Source organism: Acanthisitta chloris, unplaced genomic scaffold (genome assembly GCF_000695815.1).
Source record: "Acanthisitta chloris isolate BGI_N310 unplaced genomic scaffold, ASM69581v1 scaffold7432, whole genome shotgun sequence".
In the NCBI taxonomy this organism is placed as follows: Eukaryota; Metazoa; Chordata; class Aves; order Passeriformes; family Acanthisittidae; genus Acanthisitta; species Acanthisitta chloris.
The window spans coordinates 1-11,379 of NW_008660959.1; the positions used below are offsets into that span (position 1 = coordinate 1).

Consider the following 11,379-nt stretch of genomic DNA (forward strand, 5'->3'; position numbering starts at 1 on the left):
GGTTTGCTTTCAAACCAGCACACCATGACAAAGCTTCCTAAAGCAGATGGGGATCTGAGGAGTCAGACTGCACAGTCCAGATGGTTAGCATCTGATCTGATCCAGGAGTTGGTGGGAGGAGAATGCACCTCTGGGAAAGCTGTTAGCATCTTCCTAATGGAACAAATGACCTGTTCTTTCCTCTTGGCTTTCCTTGCAGGCTGTGCATATCTCTCTTCTTGCGCCATGGGTTTTCATGTGGTGTGTGAAAGAAATTTCTACTTAAATCATGTATCATGAATGAGTCAAACCAGCAGGAGGCTGACAAAGGGAGAGAAGGTTCTCCAAAAGCTCTCCCCTCAGACCTTCCTCTGGGCTATGGCCGTTGATTTTAGGTTGAGGCTTAGCTGGGAGACAAATGTTAAGGGTTTTCCTGTATGGACAGTTTCATCCTGGCCCTAAATTAGCAACACCAACAGAGTGGGCTTTTTTCTTTCTTTTCCATTTGTAGAAGGTGCTGGATCTCTACCATGGCCAGGTGGCTCTGCAACTAAACCTGGAAAACCCAAAGGAAAGAAAAAGATTTCTTCGGTTCGCCAGAAGTTTGATGTAAGTATCTATGGTTCACTTTACACATGTGCCAATTCTTAAAGCAAGTGATTTCCCATTTATTCAGGCAGTCAAGTAGAATTCTGTGATTAACTCTGCAGTCCAAAGGTGATATTCCTTGGGTGGAATGTTTTTAGAAGGTCAAGCTGTTTTGAGTTGAAAATGCCTTGCAAAGATGCTGTCTTCTGGTGGATGGCACAGAAACATGCAGGATCCAGTTCACTTTGCAGCAAAGTCTCTGTACCTTTATCTGGTACTGTCACAGGTCTGTTATGCAGTTGTTTCTGTGCTGCCAGACCAGTGTGGAGGGAGCTTGGTGTGACAGATTTGGCATGGGGCACTGTCAAACAGGCAGGTTTTGCTAAGGTGAATCAAACTGAGTGAACAGTGTGTGAAAGGGAGAGTGTCTGTCTCTTACTGAGCCAGATTCATCAGGTGTCTGAGCACATCTGATCCAGTTTGCTGACAGGCAAAAAAACTTAAGCAAAAAAAGCTCCCAAACCCCAAGTTTTACTTGCTGGATTGCAGTTGGATGTGTGGCAATGCCACTGGGGATAGGGAGCAGGGGCTAGGGAGGACAAATGGGCATATGAAACCTTCCACTCCTACACTGAGAGAGGTGAGCTTGGCTCAGCCAAGTCCTTCTAGGGACTCGAGTTAGGCACTGTGTGTGCATGCTTCAGAGGCTGTAGTGTTCCAGAGGGATGTGAGTCCAGCTGAAGGTTCATTATTTAGAAACTGTGGAAATACTTCGCATTGTTCACAGCGGCAACCTGAATTCCAGTAGCAGGCTGTGCTACCTTTCTGTTTGAAAGCTTCTGTAACTTCTCAGCAGCAAGTAGATGAGAGCTGGAGAGCAAGTTGTGATGCAGTGGAAGTCTAAGAATTTAGTTTACTCAATACCCCGTGATATACCAGATTTCTAGTGTGTTTTTATGCACGTGTTCAGGAATGCTTGGCAGTGAGTACTGTATGAAGTGTTATGTTGTGATTATTGCACTTGTCTGTTACTAGTGGATTTCCTAAGTAGTGTGAATTTTGGAAGTGCCTTGGTATTTCCTAATGTTTCCCTCACTGGTCAGAATAACAGCCATGTATGACCACAGGTTCATTCCAGTTGGCTTCTGCTCTCCCAAACCACATTCGTCTTGAGAGTCACTTACATTTTGAAGGGTTTTTTTTTTTCAGGCGTGTGGCTTTCCTGTAATGAAACCATGAGTCTTCAGAATGATGGGGAGGGAAACCTGCTCTCACATCAGTAGTGGGTGGATTGGTTTTTCACTCTGAGTTAAATGCCACTCTGTCCTTTGAGTAAAGCAGCCCCCCTTTCTCCCCTGAAACTGAGATATGAGAAATCCACTTTGCTGTATATTTGATGTTCATATTTAAATATGTGTTTGTCCTGGTGCTCCATAAGAGCCTTACAGCAATCTCAGTTCCAGAGCCACTGGATTTGTGGCTTGGAGGAGTTGTGGGAATACATGATGAACCTTGTTCCCTTGTGGGTTAGGGCTTGGCCAAGCATGTGTCTGGGCTCAAGGATGAATTATTCCCATCTGCTTTGTTCTTCCTTTTGTCTGGGGACTAAGGAGCCACCATAGGCACTCAGAACTTGAGACATACCAAGGGAATTGTCGTGGAATACATGTGGTCTGGGAAATAGGGGTTGGTACCTTCTGGTGTGAATTCCTGTTCTGTGATGGTTTTTTGTCTATAAATAACAGAGTCAGTTCTGAAAAATAATTCACTTTGGAATCAAGTGGCTGCTTTGTAGTGCAACTCTGCTTCGAGCAGTGAAAGTGCATAGGGAAACTAGAGTATGAAATTCAGAACTGGATTGGGCTAAGTTTTAAGCTTTAGAGAGATGTAAGAATCGCTTAAACACAGAAGATTATGATCTTGGTTTTTAATCTTGATGGAAACTATACAGTTAGTGAGCAAAAATATACCCTTCTGTGCAAGAAATTACTAAATAGGCAAGAATTCTTCAGCATAGAATGATGTGTCTGGGAGATGTGAAAGTCCAGCCACTGGCCTGAATAATGTGAAAGGAGATAAGAGAGACAGTGTCTGACCACATCTGGGACTTACAGGAGAATCAGGGGGTTTAGGTTAGATATTAGTAAGAAATCTTTTAGAGAGAGAGTGATCAGGCATTGGAATGGGCTGCCCAGGGAGGTGGTGGATTCATCATCCCTGGAGGCTTTTAAGATGAGACTGGATGTGGCACTTAGTGCCATGGTCTAGTAACCACGGTAGGGTTGGACTTGATGATCTTGGAGGTCTTTTCCAACCCGGTTGATTCTATGATTCAAATGAATCTAGCAGGTGGGAGATGCAGAGCAGGTGACTCTTCATGTGGTGTATTGTTACACTGTAGAATTTCTTGCTGCAGTATGTTGTGGATACCCATAGTCCAGGTGGTTTGAAATACTGCTGGACAAGTTCATGGGCTGTTCAATAAAAGGACACTAGCACTGACTTAAAAATTTCTTGAGTCACACGTCATCGTGGGTTGGGAGAGTATCCTGGGGAGGATTGTCACTCTGTGGTACATTTTTGTAGGTGCATGATTTCTGACTGGAGAAGGCATGTCCTCTTGATGATCCAAAGGGGATAATAATGAATATTATCTTGTGCTTTATTGTTGTGTTCATGACAGCACCGGTTCCAGCCTCAGAATCCACTGTCAGGAGCCCAGCAGTTCGTGGCAAAGGATCCTCAGGAGGATGATGATTTGAAGCTGTGTTCTCACACCATGATGCTTCCAACACGTGGCCAGTTAGAAGGAAGGATGATCGTCACTGCGTACGAGCATGGGCTGGACAATGTCACAGAGGAGGCAGTGACTGCTGTTGTTTATGCTGTAGAGGTGAGGCCAGGCAGGGCAGCAGTGGTGCCTCATGACTCCAGCAGCAAAAGGCTCTGTGTGCAGTGTGGGGTGGTGTTCCTCAGTGTGGGGAGGAAATCTGCTTCTCTGATTGTTCTCTAATTGCCCATTCACCTCGGAGTAAGGTGAAAGTCAAAAGACTTTCAATTTGTGGGGTCCTAGATGTGAAGTCTTGGACTTCTGCCTGCAAATGTTAATTTTGAAGTACTTGCACATGAGGAACTCGCTTAAGTAACTGTTCTGGATAAAGCTGTTGCTGTCACTTAAAAGCAGGGACAGAATGGGAATGCCAATTTGAACACTGCTATAGAAAGTAATCCATGGTAGGCACAAGTGTCTGGCCTGGATGTGAACTGATGGGGTCAGGTGATCCCTGCAGGTGAAGGACCTGCTGGTTTTGGCCATTGGTGGTGCATCATTTGACATATCCCAGGAATGACACGGCCACTACTTGGAGCATAGATGTGTGAATGGTTTTCTGCACTCAGGATGTAGAGACCAACCTGAATTCCCATCTGGGAATGAGGCCAAATTAAGAAGTTGCTTGCTTGTTGTTTCAGGCAGTTGCTTTTCCAGTGCTTTTCAAACAACTGAAGAAGAGGAGTGAGTGGCTTATCACTGTCGTTTCAGGGCCTGAATTTCAGTTCAAGTGTAATGTAACATCTGTTGCCAGTTATGAATTCTTAACCCTTTATCAAAGAGGTTGGGAATTTCCTAGCATTTAAGAAACCCCTTTGACATTTGAGGCAGTGCATCAGGTATGAAAGTGCAGTTCACAGGCTGATGTATACAGTACTCACACAGTGCCATGTTTTCTGTATCCAACTGTCAGGTAGTGAAAACATACTGTAACTTGTCCAGATCTTGGGCCCCTTCCATCTTTAGATCCTTGTGGTCATAGCTGCACTGCTTCTGTCTTGCCAATTGGTGAGGCACCTAGCCATGAGTGGATAAATCAGCACGTGCAATAAGATTGTTTTTCATTACAGAACCATCTTAAGGACATTCTGACATCTGTGATATCCAGGAGGAAAGCCTATCGCCTGAGGGATGGCCATTTCAAGTATGCCTTTGGGAGCAATGTCAACCCTCAGCCCTACCTGAAGAACAGTGTTGTTGCTTATAACAATTTAATTGAGTGGTAAGGAGCTCTTGGCACACTTGATATTTTAAGTGGATTTTGCTAGTCCTGAATTTACTCCATGGTTCAGTGTCTCCTTTTTGTTAGTAGAATGTGTTAATAATGGTGTTTGGCTTTCACATGCTAAGAAGGTATTGGTGTGGAGGGACCATACAGCTAAACAGGGAGGGAGAATATGGAGGGGACTTTAGGACAGTGTTAGGTCTCTCTTCCTTACCTGTACTTGACCCTTAGTTCTTTGAATGCTTTTAGTTATTACTGCTTTTTGGAAGCTTTAGTAACACTTTTAAACACCATTTAGGAATTCCGCTGCTCTTGGGCAAACTGCCCTGAGGAGTTTTGCCTTTGTGGGGGCACAGCTGTTGTGCCATGGCAGTGAAGTGTCAGTGATGACCTGCAGGACGCTAACATCTCCCATCATTTCCTGCATCCAAATATATTTGTGGTTTCTTGACATGACTTTCCAGTTAGCAGAGCTTCAGGGTCATCATGTTTGGAGTCTCAATGTCAAATAGCTCATGCTGTGCATTGTACAGTGTGTGTGTATGAGAAGGCAGCTGTGTCTGTAGCAGCTTCTAGCAGTTGACAGGTCATGGGTATTTTGATATTTGATTATAGCACTACAAACAGCTCTGCTAAATGGCCAGTCTTTCAATTCAGTGTTGTATGTGCCTTAATTTTTATGCTGGGTAGGAAAACTGCTGTCTGTAAATAACGAAAGTTGCACGGTTGAGGTCAGTTAAGCAGGTTTTTGAAGCATATTGGGGATCAATTTGCACTATTTTTATTAAACTGGAATTTTAAAGATCTTTATTGTGTAAATTTAATTATTTTAAAACGTTAAAAACTTAAATTTTTTAATTGTAAAGATTTGAGTTACAGATGAAGTAATGTACACCTGAGTTAAGTCAGGTGATAGAGGAAAGCAAGCCTCGGGGCCCTGCTGGGTGACTCCCAGAGCTGGTGCTGGTTTTGTGACTGGAATGTGTTTCTGCTGCTCTGCCCACAGCCCTCCAAGCAACACGACACCATCAGCAGGTCAGAGCCTGACTCCCCAGCCCCCTCCCGACGATGCTGAGCAGCAGGCAGCACTGCTCCTGGCCTGCTCTGGAGACACCCTACCTGCCTCCCTCCCCCCAGTGAACATGTACGACCTTTTTGAGGCATTACAGGTGAGCTGTTCATCTCACACCTTCATGTCACAGGCAGTGCTGTCCTGAGTACCAGCTGCCAGTCTTATGTGCATGAAGAGGAGGGTTTGGTTTCTCCTCCTACAGTCCTTTTTCTTCTTTCCCTCTCATATTTACAGTTCTTTGGCTTTGATTTGTTCCTGCTGTTAGGTAATGGTTAACATACAGTCAGCTCATGGTTTAAGGCCTCTTCTGCTTCCCTTGGTCAGAGAGATGATGAGGAAATCCCTGTCTCACAGCTATGCAAGGAGGGTGAACTCTTCTGCTGCAGCAAGTCTGCAGTGATTATATCAGAACTGAGCTGGGCAGATTTCAACAGTGCTGCAGCACAGTAGCTTGCCTGGCATGTCCCTTCTTATTCCTCATGTTCCAGCTGGGTAATTGGAGGAATACTTGGTCCTGGCATGCAGGCTGCTGCAGTGGGTTAACTATGATCACCCCAACCCTGCAGAAGCATCTATCTAAGGCTGGCTGGGTGAATTTTCAGTGTAGGTGTGTGCCTGTGGTTCCCTCCCACTCTGGCAGCACTGGGGACATTCAGACTGCTTTGAACGTCAGAGTCACTGTGAGAAATTCCCCCTCGATGGTCTCTGCTGTTGTGAACAGTCCTTGAGATTTTGTCTCACAGCTGTGGACACAGACCACAGGGCTGTTAGCAAGCATTCATCTCGTGCTTACTCAGGTAGACTTGTTGTTTCTCAGGTTTTGATGACAAACTCTTGGTTGTCCCTCCAGGAGCAAAATGATGATAGCCTTACCATGCAGATCCCTTACAGAGTGGTTAACAGGTGGTTGTGCAGTGCTGGCAGGGAGCAGCTCTCCATGTGTGACAGCTGCATTCCCACTCTGCAGGGTCACATCCTGCAGCAGAGGGAGGTTATTCCTGGGGCAACATGGGGAAATGTGTGTGAAAGTGTGACACCTTTTTCCTCACCTGTGTTTCCAGGTGCACAAAGAAGTTATTCCTGCGCACACTGTCTATGCTTTAAACATTGAAAGAATTGTCATGAAGCTCTGGCATCCAAACCATGAGGAGCTGCAGCAGGATAAGATCCACCGGCAGCGCCTGGCAGCAAAGGAGGGTCTTCTGCTCTGCTAGAGCTGGGCAGCCCTCAGTGTCAGCCCTCAGGTGGCTGCAGCACTGTGCCTTGGACTTGTCATTTGGATGCTTCTTACAAACCCATATCAGCATTTCAAGGATGATGTAAGTTATGAGTCAGCTTTTCCTATGGAAATATGACTGAGTTGTGGGACACTTTCTCTGCTTCCCCAGAGTCATGTGCCATGGAGTACTTGCAGCAGTCCCACTGAGTTGGAAAGGAGAAACAAGACATTTGTTTGCGAAGACTGTTTTTAGGAAAAATAAATGCAAGAGTGGAAAGAGTTGGTTTTAAGTAAGGTGTGCTTTTTTTCCCCTTTCTGTGAGCATGAGGAATCTGCCTCCTCGCCCTTCCCGCTTAGGTAGTTTCCTTTCTGAGCACAGACTCCAGGGGCCTTATCCAGCCTCTGTTGCAGTTGGTGGGATCCTATTCATTTAACTGGAAACAAGGTGGGCTCTTGTGAAGATGAGCAGTTCTGTAAGTTGATGTTCCTTTTCTACCAGGGGAACTTCTGATTAAAAACTCTGAGACCACAAGCCAAAAAGGGAAAGGTCCTTTCTAGCCTGTCTTTTGGACTGTCGTAGGAATCTCTCATGAGTTAGCAAAACACACAATAAAATCAGGCCTGTGAGAAGTGTTTTCCTTGACCCAGCCTAGTCCTTGACTTACCCCTGTCTTGCAGTAGTGATCAGATGTTGTAGGAGTTGGCCCTGTGACAAGAAGCACCTACTGTGCCTGTGGGTACAGGTAACGACACAGCCATCCCAGGAGCACTTGATTGTCCCCAGGGTGGGACAACAACTCCCAAATACATACACCAACTCACTGTCTTGGTGTTGGAGACTCTTGGATTTGCAGCATGGACAACTGTCTTGTCTTACTCCCTGGTAAAACTACGGAGCCTTGTATTCATCATAAAAATATGCAGCCACACCTCTCCACACGGTAGCTGTGCATATCACTGTTTGAAAAAGGAGAAACTACACCTGCTGTCTCAAAGGTGCTCTACTGTATTCCTCAGTCAGCTGTGGGAACAGGCTTGTTGTAACTTGAGACTTCTATTAAAATGTCTTACTGTATGACCTGGTTTTAACCTCACATTTGGAGGTACCTGCTGAAGTATGACTTTACTTATTGTGCTTCCAGATAGTGGAACTGAAACAACTTCCTCTGGAGGAATATGAAAGGGGAAGCTCATGGGTCCTCTCCTTTCTAGTTTTCCTCTGTTTGGGATGTATTTGGATAGAAGAGCTTCATATTTCCTGGTCAGTTTCCTTCCCTGCTGGACCCCCAGGACTGAAGGAGTGCAGCTCCCTGATGTTTATTCCCAGTTATTGTTTTTATAACTCCCTTTCTTGACCCCCATGACTGTTTATATTGGACAAGTGTTGTACCGTGGGGCTGTGCAGTGTCACATCCTGGCTTCCCTGCATTCCCCTTGTGGGATGTGCTGTGGAGTAAAGAACAGCAAGAGGCAGTGTCCAGGCAGCTATTGGTGTCTTTCTTCCTGAGAAGACCATTTTAGGATTATGTAGAAGCTGGGAAATGCAGCAGCAGAGAACTGCAACTGGGCCTGGCAGGGTGAGAGCAGTTGTACTTGGTAGGTTGTGTCTCAAGGTCTGGCAGTGTGTGGTTAAGAGGGGATTGGGAGAGAGAAGATGGAAGATTCCTTTCCTGCTCTTTCAACTGCTTTGTTTTTCTGTATTTAAGGACAAATAGCTGTAGAGTGAGCCCTAGCTGAAAAATTGACCTCAGTGGCTTTTACATGACAGTTTTTAAAAGCAACATTGAACCTGAGTAACTGTGGTGAGATCATCAAGCCACCCAAAATACAGACTGTAGGCTGTAGGAGGGAGATTTCCCAGATAATTGTTATGCTTCTGGTGTAAAATGAAAGTATTAAGTTTGTTTGCTAGAAACTTTGGGGCAGCTCTGAGCATTTCAGATCTGAAGAAAGCACACAGCCTCCGACAGCATCACAAGCGAGTTCTGAAACAAAATGCTAAGTATGGAAGCAGAAGTGCCTCTCTCCTGTTTGTGTGTGCTGGGGAAGGCTCTGTGTTCTGAAGAGCCAAGTCATCTATTCCACACTGAAAAAGTGGGTTATTTGGTGTACCTGCTAGGCAGCAAAGGCTCAAATAAGGAAATCCTGTCAGCCCTGTTTCATAGGTCAGAAAACTGAAAGGCATATGTCCTTGATGCACTTTCCCATGAAGTGTGAGGTCTCATGAGAAGCAGTGCTTCACGGGCTCCTTGGGTCATGGAGCTGGAAGGGATGTCTGGAGGCTGCTTTGTCCACCCCCTGCTGAAAGAAGAGTTGAGTTTGAAGTTAGTACAGGTTTCATTGTTTCCGGAGCTGAGGCCAGAGAAGTGGTGGCACTTCCAATTCCAGTGCTGAATGTGAAAGTTTTCCTTGCATCTCATCGGAATTTCTCATGTGCCTGTTGCCTTTCAGCTTTTCTTGTGTGTCTCTGTGGCTCCCTATAGACAGTAGCAGGTAACAGTAAAATCTTCCTTTTGCTTTTCCTCCAGGCTGAACAAACCAGTTTCTCCTTAGGTGTTGTGTGCTCCAGCCCAAACCATTGTGACAGCTTCCCCTGAACTGGGCAGGATGTGGCTGTCCTTGTGCTGGGGAACCCACACTGGGCCCAGCTCTCCAGGAGGTCTCACAAGTGCTGAGCAGAGAGAGGTGCAGGATCCCTCCCTGCCCCTGCTGGCTGGTGCTCCTGCCAGCAGCTGGCCACTGCTGACTCCTGGCTTGCCTGTCCACCCACACTTCCAGCTCCTTTCCTGCAAAGCTGCTTTCTTCCCTGTTGTCTCCAGCCTGGGGTCATTCCATCCTAGGGGCAGGGCTGTGCACTTGCCATTGAACTTCTTGAGGTTCCTCTCATCCTGTTCCTCCAGCCTGTCTGGGTCCCTCTGAAGAGCAGCTCTGCCCTTCAGTCTATGAAGCACTCCTCCCAGTTTGGCGTCCTCTGCAGACTCACTTGCTGCCATAAACTCCATCCAATCATCCAGGTCAGTAGCAAAGCTATTAAAGCATCAGCAGCCCCAGAACTGACTCTTCAGTGTCAGTCCCAGCAGCGAGTGCTGCCAGTTGGACTCGGAGTCACTGGCCCCTGCTCTTGGGAGACCTGCCCCGAGAGAGGGTGATGGTACTGATACACATCACTGTTAGGCTGTGGCGTGACATAAGTCTGTCTTCACTACAGTAGTCAGCCCTCTGAAATGAGTAACATTGCTGAACTTCAAAGCAGCAGCTCAAAGTATCACAGAAACTAGTTTGAAAGGGTCTGTCTTCTCCCCAGGATCCACCAAGAACCTGCCAGGTCTGTGGGAAGCTGAGCTTGATCAAAACTGTTCCTGACAGATGTTAGCTGGAAAACTTAAAATGGAAGCTTTCAGAGTTACCTTGGGCAACCTGCTGTGCATCTTGGATGTGATCTATGTGATCCTCATCCCTGGGAGTGCTGGAATTTGGAAGCTGGAATTTGGTTTGGTGCAAAGACTGGCTTCTCTGAGGGCCAGACACTCTGTGCCAGCAGTATTTAAAACATGCAGATTCTGGTTTCTCAGTAGAGTAAAACTTAATTTACTGGATTTGTACCACCTTCCTCCTACTTGACCTCTAGGAAACTTCTGGCAAGGAGAAGAAAATGATGAAATGAGACAGATTGCATTTGAGAAACCACATATGCACTATATGTGTCCTTAGTCCTGAATGCTCAAGCCCCAAAATGAGGTAGCAGAAACACTTCCAGCCAGGTGAAAACAATACAGAGAGAAGTGATTTTTTTTTTCTGTGCTCCTGGGCTGGAGGCATGTGTGGGACCAATTGCTGCCATCCTATCACAGAGTCATTAAGACTGGAAAATACCTCTGAGATCGAGTCCGACCTGTGACCTAACACCACCCTGTCAACTAGACCATGGCACCAAGTGCCATGTCCAGTTTTTCCTTAAACACCTCCAGGGACAGTGACTGCACCACCTCCCTGGGCAGCCTGTTCCAGTGTCTGCCTCAGGTGTCCAGAGGCCTCTGTTCATACTAAGGTCAGGGCACCTCAGCTGTCTCCAGGGCTTTGATCTCCTGCAGAGTCCTGTTCAGTGTCCTGGGCCTCCCCACACAGACGTGGGTTGTGTAGCAATGGCAAGAACATGGCACACATTTCTTCTGGATCAAGCACAGGGTCCTGACCACAAGTGAGCTGTGGCTGTATCCTGCCTCAGTCCTGAGTTTGATTATGGTCCAAGGTCCTAATTAGGTGATTAATTTCTTTTTTTTCTAGATCAGGAAAAGTGGAGACAGCATTGATAGCTGCTTAGAAAACTTATAAAATTTTTCACCAAGAAGTGTATCCAAGGGGATTTTTGTGCAGAATTTTTGATTCATTTCTTGCCAGGAAATTAGCTTGTGACTCCAGATAACATCTTGCCAACAGGTGTTTCGTGACTGCACACTGTGTTTAGT

General features: G+C 46.1%; 1 protein-coding gene across 1 annotated transcript; it reads left to right on the plus strand.

The window, feature by feature from the left end:
- Window positions 1-494: 494 nt before the first annotated feature.
- Window positions 495-7,203, plus strand: TADA1 (transcriptional adaptor 1). Its single transcript, XM_009070031.1, has 5 exons — window positions 495-588; window positions 3,251-3,460; window positions 4,468-4,619; window positions 5,629-5,791; window positions 6,756-7,203. Exons 2-5 carry the CDS (start codon window positions 3,347-3,349, stop codon window positions 6,906-6,908), a joined length of 582 nt encoding a protein of 193 aa, XP_009068279.1. The 5' UTR covers window positions 495-588; window positions 3,251-3,346; the 3' UTR covers window positions 6,909-7,203.
- Window positions 7,204-11,379: the final 4,176 nt, after the last annotated feature.

Bases quoted from the DNA above. Each gene is read 5' to 3' on its own strand.
- TADA1 (XM_009070031.1), top strand. From the start codon at position 3,347: ATGATGCTTCCAACACGTGGCCAGTTAGAAGGAAGGATGATCGTCACT. The intron at 4,620-5,628 runs GTAAGGAGCTCT...CTCTGCCCACAG, and splicing joins TATAACAATTTAATTGAGTG to CCCTCCAAGCAACACGACAC. The intron at 5,792-6,755 runs GTGAGCTGTTCA...CTGTGTTTCCAG, and splicing joins ACCTTTTTGAGGCATTACAG to GTGCACAAAGAAGTTATTCC.